Here is a 21189-nt window from a genome sequence, read left to right as displayed (position 1 = left end):
ATAAACATGGAATTAGATACCAACAGTTGATGTTTCATACTAAAAAAAAATATCTTCAAATAAATTAGCAACATTCAAAATGCTACTATCCTGTCACTTGATGTGATTACCAAAAGGAATGATAGATTCAGATATGAAAAGCCCTAAGACTAAGATTTGTATACACTAATGAACTAATTAATGAAAGTAAGGCCATTTTGATTTGATTATATGGATTACATTTGCGCGCACATCAACTTTCGTCCATTTCCAAAAAAAAACTTTTCTACCATACTGTATAAGTTATGCAAAGCAGCTACAAAATGAGCAAATGCATGCCATAAATTGCAAAAAGATATTTCAGAAAACGTATACTAATGTAGTAGAATGCCAACATTAAAAAAGGAAGATGTTACAAAACAAAAATTAAGAATCCATTATTTGATATACCATATTTTGGGTGTTAAGTCATTTGTTCAACCTTCCTGACCATGTAGGTTTCATAATGAAGGCAACTTTTGTTTTGCCAAACTTTTTTTTATTCGCACACTCACATCAATTTTGGGGTTCCCAGAGGATGTCATCCATATAATTAAATCAACATGGCCTAATTGTCACATTGATGATTTGTCTACAAGGCTTGCATCAGAATAAAAATACCCAAAGCTAGATTTTCTGAATGTGGTACAGTAGTTGGTGTGGCGAGGGTGAATCCTGCTATACCGTAAAATTCCTATTTACGTACGCACCCCTCCTAACGTACGCACCCCCGATTTGGGGACGATTGCAGGCCTGACTCAGTGAGTTGAAACGTTCAGGGGAAAAACCCTCCTAACGTACGCACCCTTTCCAGCATTTTGGTGGATAGTTAAGAGGTTGACATAATAATCCTTCCGATGATGTTTACCGACTTAAAAGGTTTACTGAGAAAATGTTTCTGGGTAGAAAATATCAAACAATTTAAATATATGTATCATTTATTCTTTATTACTGATTGATTGTGTGGTAGCATTCCACACTTCATTTGCATGAAGATGTACCGTACTCTCATGCTGATATGCGATTTTTCCGAGGAAGAACCCCTCCTAACGTACGCACCCCGACTTTGGTGTCGGCCTGGAGCACCTGCTTGCGACTTGAAAAGTTTAAAAAGTGCGTACGTAAATAGGGATTTTACGGTAGTTGGTGAGTCCTGCTGTCTGAGTCTTCCTGATCCACGGATGCCTTTTTCGGATTGAGAACCATGTCTTTGACTTCAGGGACAAGTTTGTGCAGCATTGTCGATAAGTTGTCCGCATCGTTGTCCCCGTCCTCCCCTGCTTGTTGCTTGGCCTTCACACACTTGATCACCAGATCTGCAAGCAATCGGTAGGATTGATAAGTGTACGTTAAAGAACCCACCACACCTTTCGAAAAAGAGTAGGGGCATGCCCCGGTGTGCGATGGTCCAAAACCTTACAGTCCGGTCTGGGATGACATCTTGAAAAGGTGATAGTTCACCTGTTATGTCAATCCTTCCACAAATGTGGTAAATCGAAATAAATAAATACTAATAATGATAAGATATAACGGTTTCAGAAAGCTACATGAATAAGCCAGTTTATGGTTTAAACTGTTCATGCACAGTGAGATACGTTGTGCCAAATATGTCAAAGGTGAAGGCCCCTAAAGCCCCCCTCTCACTGGACAGAAACTAGTTGGCGACTAGTTGCAAATGAGGTTCGCCAAGTAGTTTTGCACAGTTGCCAAGTAGTTTCCACGCAGTTTCCAAAGAACGCCAATTCATCTCCTGCAGTGCATTTTTTTTTTACAGTTAAAAAAAAAACGCCAGAGGTGAATGGATGCGAACTAGTTGCGAATTAGTTTCCAACATTAAGTGAAAATCCTATTATCACCACAATTTTTTTAAATGTGTTTTAGTCATTTTACATTGCTTTTTAATTCAGTAGCAACACTGCGGCGTCCAATACCCTTTTCGGCAGGGCTTCAATTGCAAGTGTGTCACTCGTCAGTGTGAATGCTAGGTGAAACTTGTCGGAAACTTTCCAAGTCGTCTCAACTTTTAGTCGCCAACTAGTTTCCGTCCAGTGAGAGGGGGGTTTAACTTGTAAGCAGTTCTTGTCCAGACCTTAATACATGTCCAGATGTTATTTCGTTTAGGTCTCAGAGCTCTTTAACTTTGATTACTACATTAAGTTATGTACTAACAACGCATCTTGCGCTCATGTGCAGTTTAAACTGTGATCTGGCTCATTTCTGTACTTCTAGCCTCTCCTTGGTGCTGAAAGGCTATCAAACGGCACAACACAACATAACTTGTGTCTAAGATTTGGAATATTGGTAAGTTGGCTTCTTTAACTGTATCTAATCTCTCTGACATCTTGTGTGGCAGTGCGTCTGCAGTGATTTTGAATCAAATTTGACTCCCAATCAAAGGCTGCGAAGGTCCTGAATGTGTATAAGAGGGGCTTCAGCGATCGTTGAATAGGGGAAAGGAGCCTTTAACAACATTGTACAGCACTAACCCTGAGAGTTTACCAGTTTGGAGTGTTATTCCTTGGGCAGGTTCGGGGACTAGTTGGCTGGTGGTTTGGAATCAAATTTAACTCCTGAATGTGTAAGAGGGGCTTCAGTGATCACTCTCTGGAAAAGGACCTTAAACAACATTGTACAGCACTAGCCTTGAAAGTTTACCAGTTTGGAGTGCTGTTCCTTGGGCAGGTTTCGGAACTAGGGGGTTGGGGTTGGTTTGGAATCAAAGTTAACTCCTGAATGTGTAAGAGGGGCTTCAGTGATCACTCTCTGGAAAAGGACCTTTAACAACATTGTACAGCACTAGCCCTGAAAGTTTACCCGTTTATAGTGTTGTTCCTTGGGCAGGTTTCGGAACTAGGGGGTTAAGGGTGGTTTGGAATCAAATGTAACTCCTGAATGTTTAAGAGCGGCTTCAGTGATAACTCTCTGGAAAAGGACCTTAAACAACATTGTACAGCACTAACCCTGAAAGTTTACCAGTTTGGAGTGCTGTTCCTTGGGCAGGTTTGGGAACTAGGGGGTTGGTGTGGTTTGGAATCAAAGTTAACTCCTGAATGTGTAAGAGGGGCTTCAGTGATCACTCTCTAGAAAAGGGCCTTAAACAACATTGTACAGCACTTACCCTGGAAGTTGACGAGTTTGGCATGTTGTTCCTTGGGCAGGTGCTGCTCCAGGTGGCTGATGATGAGAGGCACACACCTGCCAGGTGCGTGCACCATGGCGTGTGACAGCTGCTGGAACATCAGTAACACAGCCAGGTGCAGCACTGCAGCTGGCTCCTCCTCTCTGCTTAGTTCCTCACACAGGGACTGTCTATGGTTAAACACCAGCTGTCTGTAATACAGGTGGTCATGTGGTATTAGACACAGGGTTCTCACCAGAACTTTTTCACAGAGTAAGCGTCAGGAACAGAAGACCAACTTTGTGTAACGCAAGTGTAGAGAAGTAAGAGGATACTACTTTGGGATCACGTGAGCACAGACACACAAGATTTGCCGTGGCCGAGGAACAAACTTTATTTCTCGCTCACATCCTCTGCTCTATTCCTGCCGTCTTACTGTGCTCCCTATCCCTATAGTCTGTCCCTTTTTATCTGTGCGGGACTCCTTATCTAATCTAGAATCTTTAGAAATATGTATTTTTGACAGGTTGATCAATTCTTACAGTTCTTCAAGATGGGTCAGCACATGTTTCTGTCTTATGTTATCCGGGGGGGGGGGGGGGGGGGGGGGGGTTGGGGGGTGGCGGTTGGGTGTCAGTGCTACTAAGAAATTCCGGACTATCTGTTTGTAAACATATGGGGCAAATATGTGCCTCATTGCGAGTTAAAGTATATGTAAGCTATATCACAGATCATTACACAAGCTTTGCATAGAGTGAATACTGGGTCTGGCATTCTCCCTTGGAAAATTTTGAAACCCCCAGAGAGTCAACAAACACAACATAGTGCCAGTGTCTCTCCTTTCATTTTTCTTCAGCTTAAGCAAAATTATGCAACTGACAGCAATTCATTTCTTAAGAGAGATTACATCCCAATGGCCCAAATCCTCATAGATAATGGTTGTCAGACTTTTACCTTTCTTTCTTCTTGTCAGCTTTCTTCAGCATCACCTGTGTTTCCCCTGCCACGGTCTCCAGGGCCGACAGGAAGTCATCTACTTGCTGGATAGAGAGATATGTAAATGTACACCATGATCATTGCACATTCAGGTCGTATAAGTACAGTGGATTCATTTATCAGCTAGCTGTTATGTTTTGTACCACAATCATCCCTCAGTCACGAAAATAAAACATTCATTCATTCATTCATTCATTCATACATATAGAATAAAACGGCCAAAGGTCGGAGAGCCATGTGACTCGCGGGAGGGCTGGGACCGAGGTTTATTTATGTTTATTTACATGTTTATTTATGTCATACTAACCCGAAAAAACACAATTTCAATGCAAAATATGCCTGAAGTTGAGATAGTTTAATTTGTGTCTTCGAACAAAGAAATCGTAACAACATCAATTCCAACCAACGAATCAGGTATTCAAATTTTCGACAGCGGCGCAACCGGCTCACTCAAAATGCATTCGAAATATTCTATGAAAGCCTGTGTGATACAACTCTAAAACCTCATGTGATATGGAAAGTTATCACACGGTCTGGAACACCCGTATCAGGCCCAGGTATGACATAAAGACTTTTATTCAGGTCGTCACCCAGACAGGTTTTGCATGCCAAAACATTTCGTTCAAAAGTTCTAGACGGGACTACATATGTATGTGGCTCTAGATGTCTTACTCAGTTATTGAGGTATAATTGTGGTGCAAAAGATGTTGGTTAGCTGAAGAATGGATCAAGTCCATGGCTGTCTATCTATACATGTATTAAACATTCAGTGGATATGGCTTCACTCCAAAATCAATGATCAAGCTCAAGTAAACAGTACAAACTTTGTTTTCTTAACTTCATTATCAACTATATCTATTTGATGTTTTAATGTACATTGCATTATGGTGGATGTAACTGTCATTTTGGCCCTCAAAGAAACCATTCTCTTACCTTTCCTGCCAGTGATGTGTGGAGTTTCGTCATTGGTTCTTTGATGTGCTCAGGTAGATTTGAGATAAGTTTAAAGCGCATCTGTGGAAAAAACAGAATGACAAATTGATATCTATAAGCAATGAGAGACAAAAAAATCAGAAATGATGATAAGAAATTTGCCAGGGCAAATATACACAGCCTGTTGCACAGTTCTTGACTGAAGTATGACGGAAACTGAAACTGAACAGCTAAACAAAGGGTTGCACAGTTTAAAGAAACGATAGCAACTTGTCGTTGTCAGTAACTTGTGCTAGCCCTTTGCAATAGCCACAGGCAAGTTGGGCAGCCCTGGCTGTGTCTCCTAAACAGCCAAACCAAAAAAATGAATTAACTTCTCACCTCTATCGTTATGGCTTTGGGATCGTTAACTGACATCATCTGCTCCGAGGCCACGAAATTGAGTAGAATGTTTGTGACATCTGTACACAGTGTCTTCAGGAGATGCTTGGCCAGCTGACTCTGGGCCTCTTCTGCAACATATCGACATTTCTCAACATTACTGGTCATGTACTGCAGCGGGTTTTCATAGGAGTAGTAGATAAGACCACACCAATTTATTTTCTTGATCAATTTAACAGATTTTAAATAAAAAATGCTAAATTCCAAAATCAGCATGAAAACAGAATCTCAGAGGAAAGTCTGTACTTCGGTGCACACAGTTTCAGAGTGTGAACAGGGTCAGGTGCAAGTTTTCACCCCAGCCTTCTGTTTTGAAGTTCATGATTTTGTTTTGCTAAATCTATCTGTTAACCAAGAAATTAAATTGGTGTGGCCTTAGGCAAAGAATGGAGCAACAATCTAGAAATTTTTGAGCCACCCAAAAATTTAACAACAACAAAAATTAATATTCTATCACATGTACAGTCTATATTTGGGATGCCAAGGATTTTTACAGTTGATATCTTTCTCCACTTTGTAGATTACAAGATTTGTAGATTAATGTAAGGACTTTCATAATTTTTTAGAGAGAAGAATTTTGAGGTTGTTAATTCACTCTGTATACAAATGTAGTAGAGCTGTGTACCTAAAAAATTTTTAGGTACAGGACTGGTACAGGTATGGGTGCACGGGTTTAGGTACAGGTCCGGACCTGAACCTGTACCTAAGCTACTTGTTCAGAAAATGGTAGATTTTCAATAAGGTCAAAAGCATGTTTGAACTGGCAAAAACATAATATTTGATTGTGCTAGGTATTAGTTTTATAAAAACAATTTGACTCCAGCCATGCAAATGTATTTTCTGTGCTTTAGAGTGGCTTTAGAGCATTGCCACGGTAATTTCATAGTAATTCTATCTGTCAAAGTTGCCATCCCCTGAGTCAGGTCCAGTACAAATACAGCAGGGTCAGGTATTTTGGACCTGTACCTAATTGATTGTACCCGGTACTGTATCGGTACAGTGTACCGGTACACAGCTCTACTGTATTGGGTATGGTATTGGAGGGTGGGGCCCATCTCTCCTTCCACTGCCTTTTACCTCCCCAACCAAAGTCAGGTACCCATTTTACACCTGGGTAGAGTGAGGAAAGTTGTGTAAAGTGTCCCAAGGACACAACATCTAGCCAGGAATGTCAGGAATTGAACCTGTAAACTCTCAATCCCATGTCTGCTATAGCTAGCCTATCCACTTGGCCATTCAATGCCACCACATATCATTGAACATTGTACTCACCTTCGAATAGTTTCAGACCCTTCTCAAACAGTTTGATGTTAGTCCAGAGACCAGTGACTTTCTCCTGTAGATCCCTGTGTGTCTCTTTCCTGGAGGCTACACTTCCACCACCAGCAGAGGCCAGGAACACAGACTTAGCCACCTCCTGGTAACTTTTAGTCAGGGGTCTGTGGAGGGAAAGAATGAACACAAAAGTAGAGCTGTGTACCTAAACCCTGTACCTGTAAAATTGTTTAGGTACAGGTCCAGACCTGAACATCTACTGTACCTGTACATGTACCACAACAAACAAAACACTAGTGGACACCATTTTTTAGAGATCATGATGATGACATCACATTCTTTCAAATCTCTTAAAGGCAACCCAAGCAATATCAGGGCCCGAAAATCAGATTTTGAAAGTCAATTTATTTAGTCATTTCTATACATGATTAGTTCAAATAAACAACACTATCACAATGTATAGCGACGTCCATGATGCAAAAATAGGAGTTCGTTGTAATGTGAGAACTCACTGAAAATTGTCGCCGTCGTTTTTGTAGGCTTGCAAAACTAAAGGGATCATCATATACATGTAGCATGTTTTTGCACAGATTTAAAATGCTCAGAGTATGAAGTTATTACACAAATGTGATTGTTATTAAACATCACAACAATAAAGATTTCAGCATTTTTTTTAATTTCCATTTTTTGGTCCCTAATATTGCTTTGGTTGCCTTTAATCTTAAGCTTAAAGACAAAAATTGGACTAATTGCATAAAGTTGATGGGAACTCTTACCTGTGAAGATCTTCTGCTAGTTCTGTGACAAACCCCTCATCACAGTCGGGTAGTTTCTCACGTAGTACTTCCTCTATTTCCTATCAAGTAAAGATAAACATATGATGAAAAGTTTACCTGACAACTATATGTAAGTGACAAAAGCTGGGATTCGAACACACGACCTCTTGGTCCAGAGGCAGGGTTGCTAGCCACTGGACTAGACTTGTCTAGATTCAAGAACCAGTGTTATCAACCTAGGATTGATGTGTTCAAAAATTTGTGTTTTACTGGAACTATCATAGAACGGAACTCTGGGTTGCCATCAAATACTGTAGATTAAAAGCATCTTAAACAGGCTAAGATTTAGACAATGCTTGCAGTCAGATGTGCAAAGGGCAAAGGTTAGGTGTGACAGGTTGTTCAGTGCAATTTAACCAGCTGCTGCCACGTGCCGGAGTAGCTGGTGTGTTACACCAAAGGGCAGTTATACCGGCTATACAGCTACAGAAGCTGGTGTGTTACACCAAAGGGCAGTTATACAGGCTATATAGATACAGAAGCTGGTGTGTTACACCAAAGGGCAGTTATACCGGCTATACAGCTACAGAAGCTGGTGTGTTACACCAAAGGGCAGTTATACAGGCTATATAGATACAGAAGCTGGTGTGTTACACCAAAGGGCAGTTATACAGGCTATATAGATACAGACTACACATGCTACTAACAGTGTAGTAATTTTCCCCTACCTCAACAGTCATAAAAGGGAGCTCCTGTTTCCTACTGTGTCCCCCTGATGAAGAGGACTTTGCTGCTGCTGCCTCCTCATCCTCTGCCTCCTTCCTCTTCTGTTTCTTACTCTTCCCTTTGGTTTTCACCTCCCTGGAGCCATACCCGGAACCTCCACCAGTACTGGTCTTCCCCTCTGTAATACATCAACATTGATTGTAGTAACTATCAATGTAATCTTATAACAAATTCCTCATGCATTTTGATAAATTGACTATACCTAAGCCCATACAACTCTACATGTACCTTTTCACCACTAGGCCACGCTAATTTGATTATATGGATGACATCTTCTGAGAACCCCAAAACTGATGCGAGTGTGCGAATATAATAAGTTTGTTTCAATTAGCAAAAATAAAAAATTTCCTTCATTATGAAATCTATGAGGTCAGGAAGGCTCAACAAATGACTAACACACAGAGTATGGTATAGTGAACAATAGATTCTTCATTTTCACTTTCTTCACATCTTCTTTGACTTTGGAACCGATTTTGGCATTCTACGACAGTAGCATCGTTTTCCAATATTTTTCTACAGTTTACAGCATATATTTGATCATTTTGCAGTTGCTTTGTTCGATTTACAGCATACATGTAGTCGAAAACTATTTTTTTTTTAGGAAACGGACGAAAATTGATGAGCGCACGGATGTCATCGATATAATCAAATCGACATGGCCTTAGTTATAAAAAAAAATTAAATGAAACACTAAATTCCATAGCTGTAAAAACCCAAAGGGGCGAGAACGCCGCTCCCGGGATTCGAACTCACGCCAATCCCAATCCGCACGGCTTGGGCTAGGCTAAAAGGTCCGGACCAGTTAGACTTGTCAGTTAGTGGAGACATGTCTCCAAAAGCTGGTACATGTGTGAGGGCCTAGTGCCTATGATCATGACCTTGACCAAGACCCTACATGTAAACTTGAGCTTGCAAAATCTCACCACCAGCCTTTTTCCTCCGGTCGTCTCTCTTGCCCCCTTTCCCTCCCATGGTATCCTCTGCTGGTGGCATGTCTGGTGCTATAGTGGGTTTCCTACTGCCTTCCTCCACAAATATCAGCATGGTAGATGATTTGGAGTCCTGGTAGTTGAAGACAACAAGTTAAATACATGCTCATTCCTTGACAAAGACTGGAGCTGATGAGTTGAAAAGTTGGGTATTACCGAGTCCAATTTTTGTGTTGGCAATTTACAGTTCAACTTTGAATACAGATGAACTTTCAAGCGAACATTCAATACTGAATTCACATTTCTACAAGAAACCTTAGACACATTTTTACAAGAAACCTCACATTTTTACATGTACAAGAAACCTCACATTTATACAAGAAACCTCACATTTTTACAAGAAACCTCACATTTTTACAAGAAACCTCGCATTTTTACAAGAAACCTCACATTTTACAAGAAAGTTCACATTTTACAAGAAACCTCACATTTTCACAAGGAAACTTACAATTTTACAAGAAAACTAACATTTTTACAAGAAACCTCACATTTTTACAAGAAACCAGAAGAAACCTCACATTCTTACAAGAAACCTTACATTTTTACAAGAAACCAGAAGAAACCTCACATTTTTACAAGAAACCTCACATTTTTACAAGAAACCTCACATTTTCACAAGGAACCTCACATTTCTAGTAAATTCTACAAGAAACCTCACATTTTCACAAGAAACCTCACATTTTTACAAGAAACCTCACATTATACAAGAAACCTCACAATTTTACAAGAAACCTCACATTTTTACAAGAAACCTCACATTTTTACAAGAAACCTCATGACTGTCTGCACCATTTTTTCAAGAAGGAGTGCCAGGCCAAGAGACCACTTCTTCTATAGCTATAGGCACTGAACTAAGTTTGGGTTACCAGATGGGTCAATGCTGAAGACTAGCTTAACTCACTTAGAGTGAGGACTAACTGACTCAATATACTAGTAGGAGAAGCATGGTTTATCTAATCTTAATGTGTCTGAATACCTTTTCAGCTTTCTGCTTCATGAGTTCGTCAAAGTAGCCCTTACAGGAGTTTATGAACTTGTCGCTGGCCACCACACTGCCCTGGAACACCCTGTGTGAGCCCATCCCTCTACCCTTCAGTACCTGCTGCAGTAGTTGGGTACAGTCTACGGCGTTGAAGGATGGCGGCAGCAGGGTCTACATTGTACACAAATGTAGGAGAAAAAGGATTTTGCTTTTAGTAGACACTTACATGTACATTGCATTGATAGTTATGATATGAATGGGGATGCATACCTACACATGTAGACCCACATTCAGGTTCAGGTCCGGATTCGAATCCAGAGGTTTAGGTTCAGGTCCGAACCTAGTACCCGAACCTGAACCCATGGAATATTTGAATAATGTTATAGCAGCATAATGTGAGCAACTTGGCTAAATCAAGTTGAAGACTCTTTAAAACAAGAGCTTTTAAAAAAATCTGGCGTTTCGGCTACGTTTATAAGTGTGAATTGTCTTTTCCCTTTACTTGAAGTAAAATCTGGCAGAGGAAGTCACTCAAGGGCTGTTCAGTCTATAAGAAAAATTGTCATTTTGGGAAATGAGTACTGTTTTAATAGAGAAAGGCAGATTGGGGAAAGCAATTTTGAAGTTACGTCACTTAACTTAAGTGCTTTTGAAAAAGCTGGTCTTGGCCTACAACTTGTACTTATTTGTAAAATGTATAATAGGCTCATTATAAAAGCTATCAATGTAATTATGTACATGGCACGCAATAAAACATAAAATTTGAAAAAGCACCATTGAATCATCAGCACTATGGTAATTAAGTGAAATAGAAGTTCATAACAGCTAAGGTTCTATCTAAAATGACTACCAAATGTCAAACAAATCAACAGCTACCTCATCCGTATTATTCTGGTTTCCGCATTTACAACATTTCTTCCTTATTTTCCTGGGTAATTTTGCTAAAATTCATGAAAATTCCCATAGTTTTGTGCCGAGGGGCGCCACTTTCCACGTCCGTGTTGTCTGAATGAAGTCGATACTGAACAATGGAGCATTTGCTACTGTAACAAAGAATCGCTGTTTTGCAAACAACATCAAGAGCCTCTGTTTACATCGGGGATAGAAGTTTAGTGGCGAGTGTTTTGCAAGAATCATCTTACCGCGCATAGGAGCCGCTGCACGGTATTTTCCATTACAATGAACAGAAAAATTCGAATGCCGGGTTTGGAATCTATGAAGTCCTGTTCATAAGACAAAGGCCTTGTATATATTAAATGAATATTTAAAAATAACAAATATAAAATATTTCTTTATTTATTAATGAAAAAAAATGATATTCATAAATATGATATTGATAGATTAATATAATATCAATATATATTTTTGATATTCAATATCTAAAAAGAAAAAAAAATCCATGCACGGAGACGAACCCGGATCTTCTGGGTCCGAAGTGCTTCGCGTTGCCAGATCGGCCAAGCTGCGGTACGTAACTATTCACTCTGGACGTAATGCTATAACCTCACTATATGGTATCATTTATGCCGATTTTTGGTCGTTTTCTTGACGAAATCATTTTTTTTCTTCTGCAATCTTGTGGAATAGATGTAATATGGTCATTTTTCAGGATATCAAAGTCCGAAACCACAATGCAATGATATTTCCGAACAGTTGTAGCAGTTACATGCGGTCGCCGTCCTGTGTCACATGCAAATCTAGCGTGCCTGCATTTTCGTGCTCTCTTGCCATATAAGGCAACAGCTATACAAGGATTTGAGAACGTATTGCCATATAAGGTCTTATTGTGTGCGACACAGTGTTGAACCAAGCTTCCCTGGTTCCTTCCTTCTCCTTGCTTGAAGCATGCTTGAAGGTAAAAGCCAGGACATTGCGTTTCGGCGCGCATGCGCCGAAACGCAAAAAGACTATCTAAGTCATGGCATAACTACAGATTGCAATTAACTCAAACTTGTCTGGTTTATTCACTGGTAAGTTCTGACACAACAGTGCAAGTGATCCCTGTAAGTAATTGTAAGGTGTAGTCTTTACACCGATCACTTGGCTTTTGGCCCAGTTTAGGGATGTGTGTTACTACTACTTAAACTCACATTCAGGACAGGTTCAGGTCCGGATTTGAATCACTGAGTTTAGTTGGTTTTTTACCTGAACCTGAATGTTTTTATGAGTCCAGATTTGGTTCAACGTTTAGGTACGCATCCCTATATATGAAGATGGTCGTCAATTCAAGGAATCTGTTTCAATGTTGCAATTTCACGCATTATTCAACAGCCCCCCATATGGATCACCGGTTGAAGCCCCTATCAGATCAGGACCTTTGCTCCCGACCACTCCCCAACTAAGGTTGGAAGTAGCCTGGAATCCATCCAATTCTAGGTGCAGTTTACTCTGATCACATTTAAGAAGAACATTGACATTCCCAATTTCGAATACTGTAATACACTTTAATATAGCGGCAGGAAAATATAGCGGTTGGGAAAAAATGGAGAAGGTCACGGTACTTAATTTTAACGGTGGGAACAAACATTACTGTGACAGTCTCAAATATCGAGTGATCAAATATTAGCGATGATGAAATTTTAGCTGTTGACTAGTGACAGCTAAAATCAAGTTACAGTTAACAAATCAAGAAATACAGTATTCAAAATCTGTAGTCAGTTGGTGCAGACAATTTCTAAAGACTAGCAGGCAACCTCGCCGACTGGCTCTCTACCAGAGATGACCCTGTTCACGACTATAACTCCCAACCATTGTCCGGAAAAGGTTGCATCTTTTTTGGTGGCATCGTGTGGCGCAATCAGTAGGGTGTTTCACCCACAACCGATGAGGTACCAGGTTCGAAACCACCGATATGCCCCGAAGTTGTGCCCTTGGGAAAGGCACTTAACACGACTTTCCTCACTGATAGGTGTAAATACCTAGCTTCTGTTACCCAATAACAATAACATAACATAGTCGGCTATGAGTGATGGGCTTTATGCCATAGGTCTTTCATGTGAAAGCTATTCTACACATTGAAACAAAACATGCTTCATAAATACTTAAAGTGAAGTTACCTGAACATCTACCCATGTGGCTGAATTTACAGCCTCCTCAATGCTTGCTTCTACTTGACTCAGTAAGGATGGGCCCACACAGCAGCTTGGCAGGAACACCAGAGACGCAGACTTGAAACGTTTCTTCACGTAGGGTTGAGGGTCGGAGATACCTAGTCTTCTAACAGTGTCCCATTCTGCTCAGGATGAGTGTCATGTGTGATGGAATACAAAATATTCATGTGTTATTCCTATGTGACTGTTGTCAAACCTTTACAAGTGACAACCTCTACATAAGGACCACCTGGCCAATGTGACCACTTTTTGGTGGTCCCTTAATTAGATGATTTTTAAAGAATCATGTCTATAGAGACCACATACTATTAGACCATATTTTAGTGGTCTTCTTGGGCAGTTTTGACTGCACGATACAGATAATACACAACATACCATGATGTTTAAATTCAAACTCAAATTGAAAGGAAATGCTTCTGAGGTATAGAATTGGAGGAATATCCTGAAAAAAGAAGGTGTAGCAATGAAAAAATGTTTGGATGTCATACTTAGCAAGAATCTTAATTTGTAGTAAATTACCGAAAAATATTGTCTCAAATACATGTGCTTATTGTATGATAAAAATAATCTGTATCTGTATCTATATACATGTACTGTAACTGCAGAAATGTTGGCGGGGATTCAATTTCGTGGTAGGTTTTGAGTTCACGTTTGAAACAATAGTAGTGCTACAGACACACAATGGAACGCCTTGTTGCAGTGGTTTTAAGTTCGAGACTTCACTGTGAAAACCATGAACATAAAACCAGCGCTAACATTTCTGCATTTACATTTGGCGTAACACACCAGTAATGCCTTCACTAGGAACATATCTCTTGCAAGTACAGCTGCAAACGAGCAGTTTCTATCAAAAGAAAAATTAAAGAAGAAACTACATAACTACAAAATCATTCCTATAACACATCAATGATCAAGATGATCTTCAAAATATTTTCCTTAGAACAATTCATAATTGGTCAAAGATACAAATGTAGATTTCTTACCCAAGTAGCCATTTTGTGAGTAGAAGTTGTCGACCCACTTCATCTGAGTCTTGTTGTAGATATCAGGTACATACAGGGCCTTGTCCTGACGCCCTCCTGTAATACTGCCTGCCAGCTGTCCATCATTCACTAGCTTCTCCAACACAGCTGCAAGGAGTTATAAATAATGGTTTTCATTGGTCAGAAATTACCCGTGCAATGGCAGCCTTTCTAGTGCTGAATTGATGCAGGGTTTACAATCTTTACATATTCTCTCTGCTTTGCATTTATACATTTAGCATATCCAAGCTGAAGAACTAATTTAAAAACAAATATCAAATTTTTCTCAAGTAAACTATTAGTATTGAAATGTAACTTCTTTAAGTAGAAAAGGCATTTGGGCATGGATTTCAAAAGTAGATTCCATCTGTAGATTGTATGTTTAGACTGCTCGTATCTTAATTTTTCTAGATTCTTTTAATTTGCTTGGAAACTGAATATAAAACAATCCATATTGCAAATACCTACAAATAGAATGGCTATAAAAGGGTGTCAATCATTTTCAATCTCTAAATCTAATTACCAAAGTACATGTATGGATACTGCCACTTATTACAAGCTTTTATGTAGTAGGACTTTAACTCCTTTGACAATTGGTAAAAGGCAGATAAATGCAGAAGCAAAGAAATTCAGCTTACTGTAGAAAAGCTTCTCCGCAAACCCGTACTTGTTCATAATGTTTCCTACAGGGGTTGGCCTACATATGTGTAAGAGAATGAGAAAGATTTAGAGGCAGTACATATAAACCTCCTTCACATACTTCCAACGAAATCCATCAAGATATCTTGAACCAAGGACATTATATAGGATGCTTTAACAGACACTAAAAGAGTTTCTCATCTAGTCTTTAGTACATTTACATTTCGATGTAAATACTTGATGCACACTTTTGCAAAATCAATATTTCTTATCCACTAATACAGTCAAAACTTCACTTGATGTTGCTTTGCTTATAAAATTGTCCATCCAACATTACACATACATTGTAATGTCATGCAAAATATCATTGATAACATACAGTCGTATAACTTGTATTACGTAAAAGGTTTTTGATTTAGGCTGACTTATATATAACTCACCTTGTAATAGCACTGAAGATGCCTCTTATCTGAGCCATGTGCATCTTGACAAACGTATCAGTGAAGATGACACCCTTGTCATATGGATCGCTCTGTCCTTGGATGATGGTCCCCAGTCTCTCTAGTACAGCCTGTAAATGATGATGACACAATGATCTTGATACAAACTTAACGGCATACTTCTTTTCTCCTTATCTTCTGAAATTGGCAAGCAAATTGAAAGATTTCGATGTTTAGGCCAAACCAATTTAACTTGCTGGTTCTCTGATTTTTTTTTTCAGAAAAAATTTGGAGCGACAGGGAAGAAAAAAAATTAAAAATTGGCAAAAATATAAACTAAAAAGAGATAAAGAATTATATGATTATTCAAGTGTTAGCTTGAAAAAAGCATCCAACTAATCCCGGTACTCCCATTGCACTGTAGACGTACCTGTTTTATAAAAATCATCAAAAGTACACTTTTTATACATGTACTTCTGTCATTCATGAAAAATTATGAATATTGAATATAAAAACATTGGCAGACAAAAACTAAATAAAGGCATTTTGCTATACTGGAAAATTGTTGAATGGCTGTAAGCCACTGAAAACTGAGTAACAATTTCCTGAATGGGGGATGCGGTGAAATTTTTTTGGGATTTAGGAAAAAGTTCGCATGGTTTTTATTTCGTGCTAAGGCGAAAATCGAGTGTTTGTGGTGTCTTTAAGTTTGCGGCAGCGCTGTTGTCACATACTGCTACAGTATTGGATAAAAATGTTTGTGGTTGTTTTAACTTCGTGGTGAAATGGTCTCCACGAAAACCGCGAACATAAAACCACCGAAACATTTCTGCATTTACAGTATCATTTATACATTGAATGTCACATCTAGCAGAAGTGATACCAATTTAGCAACTTATATATAATGCTATGGTCATAACTGGACATTGGATAGTGGTCAGTTACCTCCATAAGGAAGTCACTGGGCAGATCATACTGCTTGGTCAGCTGACCTATGGTGACCTGACCATTCTCCTGCAGGAGGTCGTTGACCTCCTCTGCTAGGCTGTCCAGGTATGTCCTACAAGATGAAGGGAGAAACAAAATATTCATCAGTGATTTGTACTAACAGAACTGGCCATTTAAAGATGAATTGTGTTTAAACTTATTATTTTGTAGTTTTATGGATATCATATGTCACACAATACTCAAGTTGCAAGTATCCTTGTTATGTGTACTGTAACAAAAACTAAGACTAATCATAGTATAGATTGGATGACGAAATTGAGATAATTCATCGGAAGTAATGTCTTTAACAATGTTTTTGTGCCGTGTACACATCTTGTCTCACCTCTTATCATTAAAAACCGACACAAGTATCTAAACGAAATCTGTGGAGTTCCTAAAGTCTGATGTTTGGTATATATTACTTAATATTATTTTCACTACATGTAGATGGCAATGATCAACCAAATGCATTGAGTGACCAAAATTTTGTTTGTGTGACCCTTGAAATTTATAATTAGAATATGATGTACGTACAAAATATGATTTAAAAAGACACCAAAACACTCAAAATATAAAAAGAATCTATCCTTTATCTACAAAGTTTGTTGAGTGATTCGTCAAAATTTTGGTCCCTCATTCAGGTCGCAGCTTCTACGAAAGGAGGTGTTACTAGATCGTCTAGTCAATGTTACTGTAAGTGCAGAAATGTTCGTCGGGATTCAATTTCGCTGTAGGGAGAAAATGGAGTGTTTGCGGTGGTTTCGAGTTCTCGTTTCAAATGATAGTAGCACTACAGTCACACAATGGAATAGCTTTTCACGGTGGTTTTAAGTTTGCGGTAAAGAGTTCACAGCGAAAACCCCGAACATAAAACCACCGCAAACATTTCTGCATTTACAGTACCAGTCACAGGGTACTAGTATATGTGAAAATTTTGATATCTAATTAATTTAAAAACCACCTGTCAATCAGCTGTCCTAGTACCAGCTCCACATCCTTGTCCGTCCTGACGACCTCGGCAGCTTTGTTCTCGATGTGGCTCAGGTCAATGTTGATGAGCTGCACAGGTACATGTACAAATACACCAGCACCGTCAGTGGAAACCTTAACCCAGATTTATTTATTATATTTCACTCCCCATACCGTAGGTATGGGTAGAGTGAAATATATTGTTTTTGTCAGGTTTCTTCTCCTCTTTCTCCTGTCATTTCAGTTAAATGGATTCAACTCCGTCATTTTGGGGCCAAACAAACTGAAATTTGACATGGAGGTAAAGAAGGTAAGTACCCCCATTGAAACAGGCCTTAAAACATTTTTATGGAGGTTTTTTGGTTTAAATGTAGCTTAGATCATTACAAAACTTCCATTATTGCATGGGGAGGGAGTGAAATATGCTGTATTTGCTCAGGAGCAAATGACTGCCTTTCTAGTTCATTTACGAATCTTTAGGGTGGTCCCTTCAGTTTACTGAGTAACTGATTTCCAAGGGAGCCCTTACAAAATCAAAACAAATCAGGATAACTGAATGAATATTAAGCATTAATTTGGACAATTGTAATCTGTTAGCAATTCACGCCTACTTTGATACAGCATCCACCAGAACTTTCAATTGCTAATGAAATCAGTCATTATCTTGAAGTCTCTGTTTTATCTCACATAGTTCTGTGATAGGTTTGTCTGATGTATACTATAGCACACAACTTTAAGTACTGACCTGTTGTAGCTCCACAAGGTTGACTCTACCTGAATATTGGGAAAGGTAAGATCCAGATTTAATGTCTAGGCATGAAAGACAATTACTGATTGTCTATAGTATAATAAAAATACATGCAAGAATGGAGAGTCTGATTATAATTTTATGCCAACCCTACTAAAAAAAACACTGTATTCTGAATTCTGTGATTTGGAGAAAAGTTTGATATGTTATAATATATATTTATATATTGTAGCTTATAACTATGGGGGGTGTCCCTGTGGCATAGTGGTCTGCGCTTCTGTTACTAGCCACATCTGGTTCAAATTACTTGACCAGAAGGCCCGGGTTCAAGCCCAGGCTAGGACACCTCTGGACAAGAGGCGCATTGAGTCATACCAAAGACTTTATAAAAATGGTACATACTTCTGAAATAGTATGGAAGTTAAACACACTTCACTGCCAGTGGACTAGCCCCCTGCTACAGTGATTGCACCCCAGTGTGTCCCAGGGCTATGAAACAGGGATGGACGCTGCCCTATACACCTTATGGTGTGGGAGGATTTTAACTTAAACTAACTAACTAATAACTATAATTCACTTTATAGTACATACAGTCTAGCTATCATTGATATAAAGGTGCTGACCTCCATGTAGGTACAGCTCATCCTTGATCTCCTTGATGACCTGTTGCGGTGTAAGGTACTCCCGTCCATCTGCGGTGTACACCACCTCCACCAGTCTGGCCTCCACAAGCACATTCACGATCTCGATCAGGTTCCGCTCAGATAGTCTGTAAATACAGAGAAATGTTAAACCCTACTCATACAGAGAAATGTTAAACCCTACTCATACAGAGAAATGTTAAACCCTACTCATACAGAGAAATGTTAAACCCTACTCATACAGAGAAATGTTAAACCCTACTCATACAGAGAAATGTTAAACCCTACTCATACAGAGAAATGTTAAACCCTACTCATGCTGAGCCTGACAATTGTCGGGTTGCACATGCTTGTTCCAGGGTTCATCTAAATCGGGAAAGAGGGGCGCTGCGCCCTCTTGTTTCAGCCCAGCGCCCCCTTGTTTATTTAGATTTTAGCTTGATATTCAGCATACAGCCTTCACTCAGTGATCGATTCTTCCATAAACACACAGAATGCACTCCCTCGCCTGTGTGTGCTCCCTCTTGTTCAATTTTTCTAGAAAAACCCCTGTTGGTCTGTCTGCTAGCCCTGACAATTGTCGCTTTAACTTAAGGGTATTTCTAGAATGCGTATGTTGCACCCACACGGTTGTTGTTAAGCGAAGTAACTAAAAATGAGCGATATCAAACTGGTACCCTTTGTTTCAAAGGTGTCAGTCTGGGCACTTCACGATCAGTGGGGGGGGGGGTATATTTTTGCTCTGGAAATGCAGCAGGACAAGGGTTACGAGACGAAGCATGATGCTTTTTCAAGTAGCTAGTGGTAGTGCAATGCGGCTTCGCTACGGCTCGCGTTTTTGGCCAAGCACACCTGGTCACCCCTACTCTTCTCGATAAGTGTGTTGGGTTCTTTTACATGCAGAGGTTTGATGCATGAAGCTTATGCCTGATATTTGGTAATAACAATGCAGATAAATTTGACATGCGGCTTTGCTACGGCTCGCGTTTTTGGCCAAGTACACTGGGTCACCCCTTCTCTTCTCGATAAGTGTGTGGGTTCTTTAATTTTACAGGCTGAAGTTTGATGCTTGAAGCTTATGCCTGATGTTAAAATAAACAATGCAAATTTTTCTGATTATAACGTTAGCACATTACAGTCAAAACTGCCCAAGAAGACCACTTTGGTGACCGATAAAATCTGGTCTATGTGGACAGGTGGTCATATTATAAACAGGATTATGTCAAATAAATTTATGGGAAATATTATCTAAAAGGGACCACCAAAAAGTGACCACATTGACCAGGTAGCCGTATGTAGAGGTGGCTTAGCTTGTATATGTAGGTTTGACTGTAACTTCAAATTGTATTTCCATGCCAAGAGGAGCAGCTAGCAGGTATCATACGTAATAGGTAGCACATAATTTTTAATTAAGGGGGGCGGGGTTGTCTTTCTCATCACAAAGTTCCGAAATTTCGGGCGTCCTAGTTTTCTCGTGGGGTTATTTTATTAGGAAACATATACATGCTCTATATGCATGTTGATAAAATGCAAATAGGGAGTTCTAAAGTCTACCATATGTTGTAAGAACGGGAAGTAAACTTTGTATACGTGTGGCAGCAGTTGACCAGTGACTTTACAGCTCTGTGGAGCTTTGTACGATCGGCGAAAGTTGCTCACAAGTGTTCCACAGCAAGCACAAGCGTTATAAAATACTGTACAGGTACCTTTGAGCCGAGCTGCTGAGCTGTGCGCGTTGAAAATCTGCTGCCAAACGTTTTACTTCTTCCCAGTCGGCGGCCGCCATCTTGGTACGTATACACATGGAGGGCGAAACCACTGCGGGTCAGGGGGTGACAGGGCGGTATTTTTTGAGAACGAAGAGGGGTCAATGACCCCTGGAGATTTCTGAATATTTGATTATGAGATTGAAGATGAACATGTTATCATAACATGTTCATCTTCAATCTCATAATCATATATTCAGAAATCTCCAGGGGTCATTGACCCTTCTTCGTTCTCAAAAATATCCTAGATTGTCCACGATATCATGATTAACGCTCAAAGCTGTTCAAACTTCTTTCCACTTGCCCAACAGAATTTGATACAATCCATTCTATAGATAAATTCAAATACATTCTAGAAGGAGACAACCCTTTCTGTGTACAAATATGTAAATATATCAAAGAATGTTTAGATCTTAGAACTAGTAGTGTAAGCGATTGTTTAAACTCGACATGTTGAATTGTTCATACACTGTTCATACTTGTACGTATGTTAATAATTTTGTATCCCATTCTTCGTTGTTTGCATGTAGTTGTAGAAGGCCTTACGAAAGTC

General features: G+C 39.4%; 1 protein-coding gene across 1 annotated transcript; it reads right to left on the bottom strand.

Annotated features, from left to right (window-relative positions):
* Window positions 1–944: 944 nt before the first annotated feature.
* Window positions 945–20687, bottom strand: LOC136427286 (E3 UFM1-protein ligase 1-like). The gene is made up of 19 exons (XM_066416096.1): window positions 20577–20687; window positions 18853–18998; window positions 18227–18255; window positions 17474–17571; window positions 16471–16585; window positions 15526–15656; window positions 15085–15143; window positions 14408–14554; window positions 13371–13546; window positions 10309–10485; window positions 9267–9405; window positions 8286–8461; window positions 7558–7637; window positions 6779–6945; window positions 5447–5577; window positions 5066–5146; window positions 4091–4176; window positions 3137–3348; window positions 945–1334 (listed from the first exon to the last, which is right to left on the bottom strand). Exons 1-19 carry the CDS (start codon window positions 20672–20674, stop codon window positions 1153–1155), a joined length of 2430 nt encoding a protein of 809 aa, XP_066272193.1. The 5' UTR covers window positions 20675–20687; the 3' UTR covers window positions 945–1152.
* Window positions 20688–21189: the final 502 nt, after the last annotated feature.

This window comes from Branchiostoma lanceolatum, chromosome 2 (assembly GCF_035083965.1).
Source record: "Branchiostoma lanceolatum isolate klBraLanc5 chromosome 2, klBraLanc5.hap2, whole genome shotgun sequence".
In the NCBI taxonomy this organism is placed as follows: Eukaryota; Metazoa; Chordata; class Leptocardii; order Amphioxiformes; family Branchiostomatidae; genus Branchiostoma; species Branchiostoma lanceolatum.
This window is presented reverse-complemented; position numbering and strand designations above follow the sequence as displayed.

What these genes read in the sequence shown, in the direction of transcription:
- LOC136427286 (XM_066416096.1), bottom strand. Translation starts at nt 20,674, where the DNA reads ATGTGTATACGTACCAAGATGGCGGCCGCCGACTGGGAAGAAGTAAAA. An exon ending in CCACATGGGTAGATGTTCAG is followed by an intron (nt 10,486 to 13,370) that starts GTAACTTCACTT and finishes TGTACAATGTAG; the next exon opens with ACCCTGCTGCCGCCATCCTT. An exon ending in GGGTCTGAAACTATTCGAAG is followed by an intron (nt 5,578 to 6,778) that starts GTGAGTACAATG and finishes GATATGTTGCAG; the next exon opens with AAGAGGCCCAGAGTCAGCTG.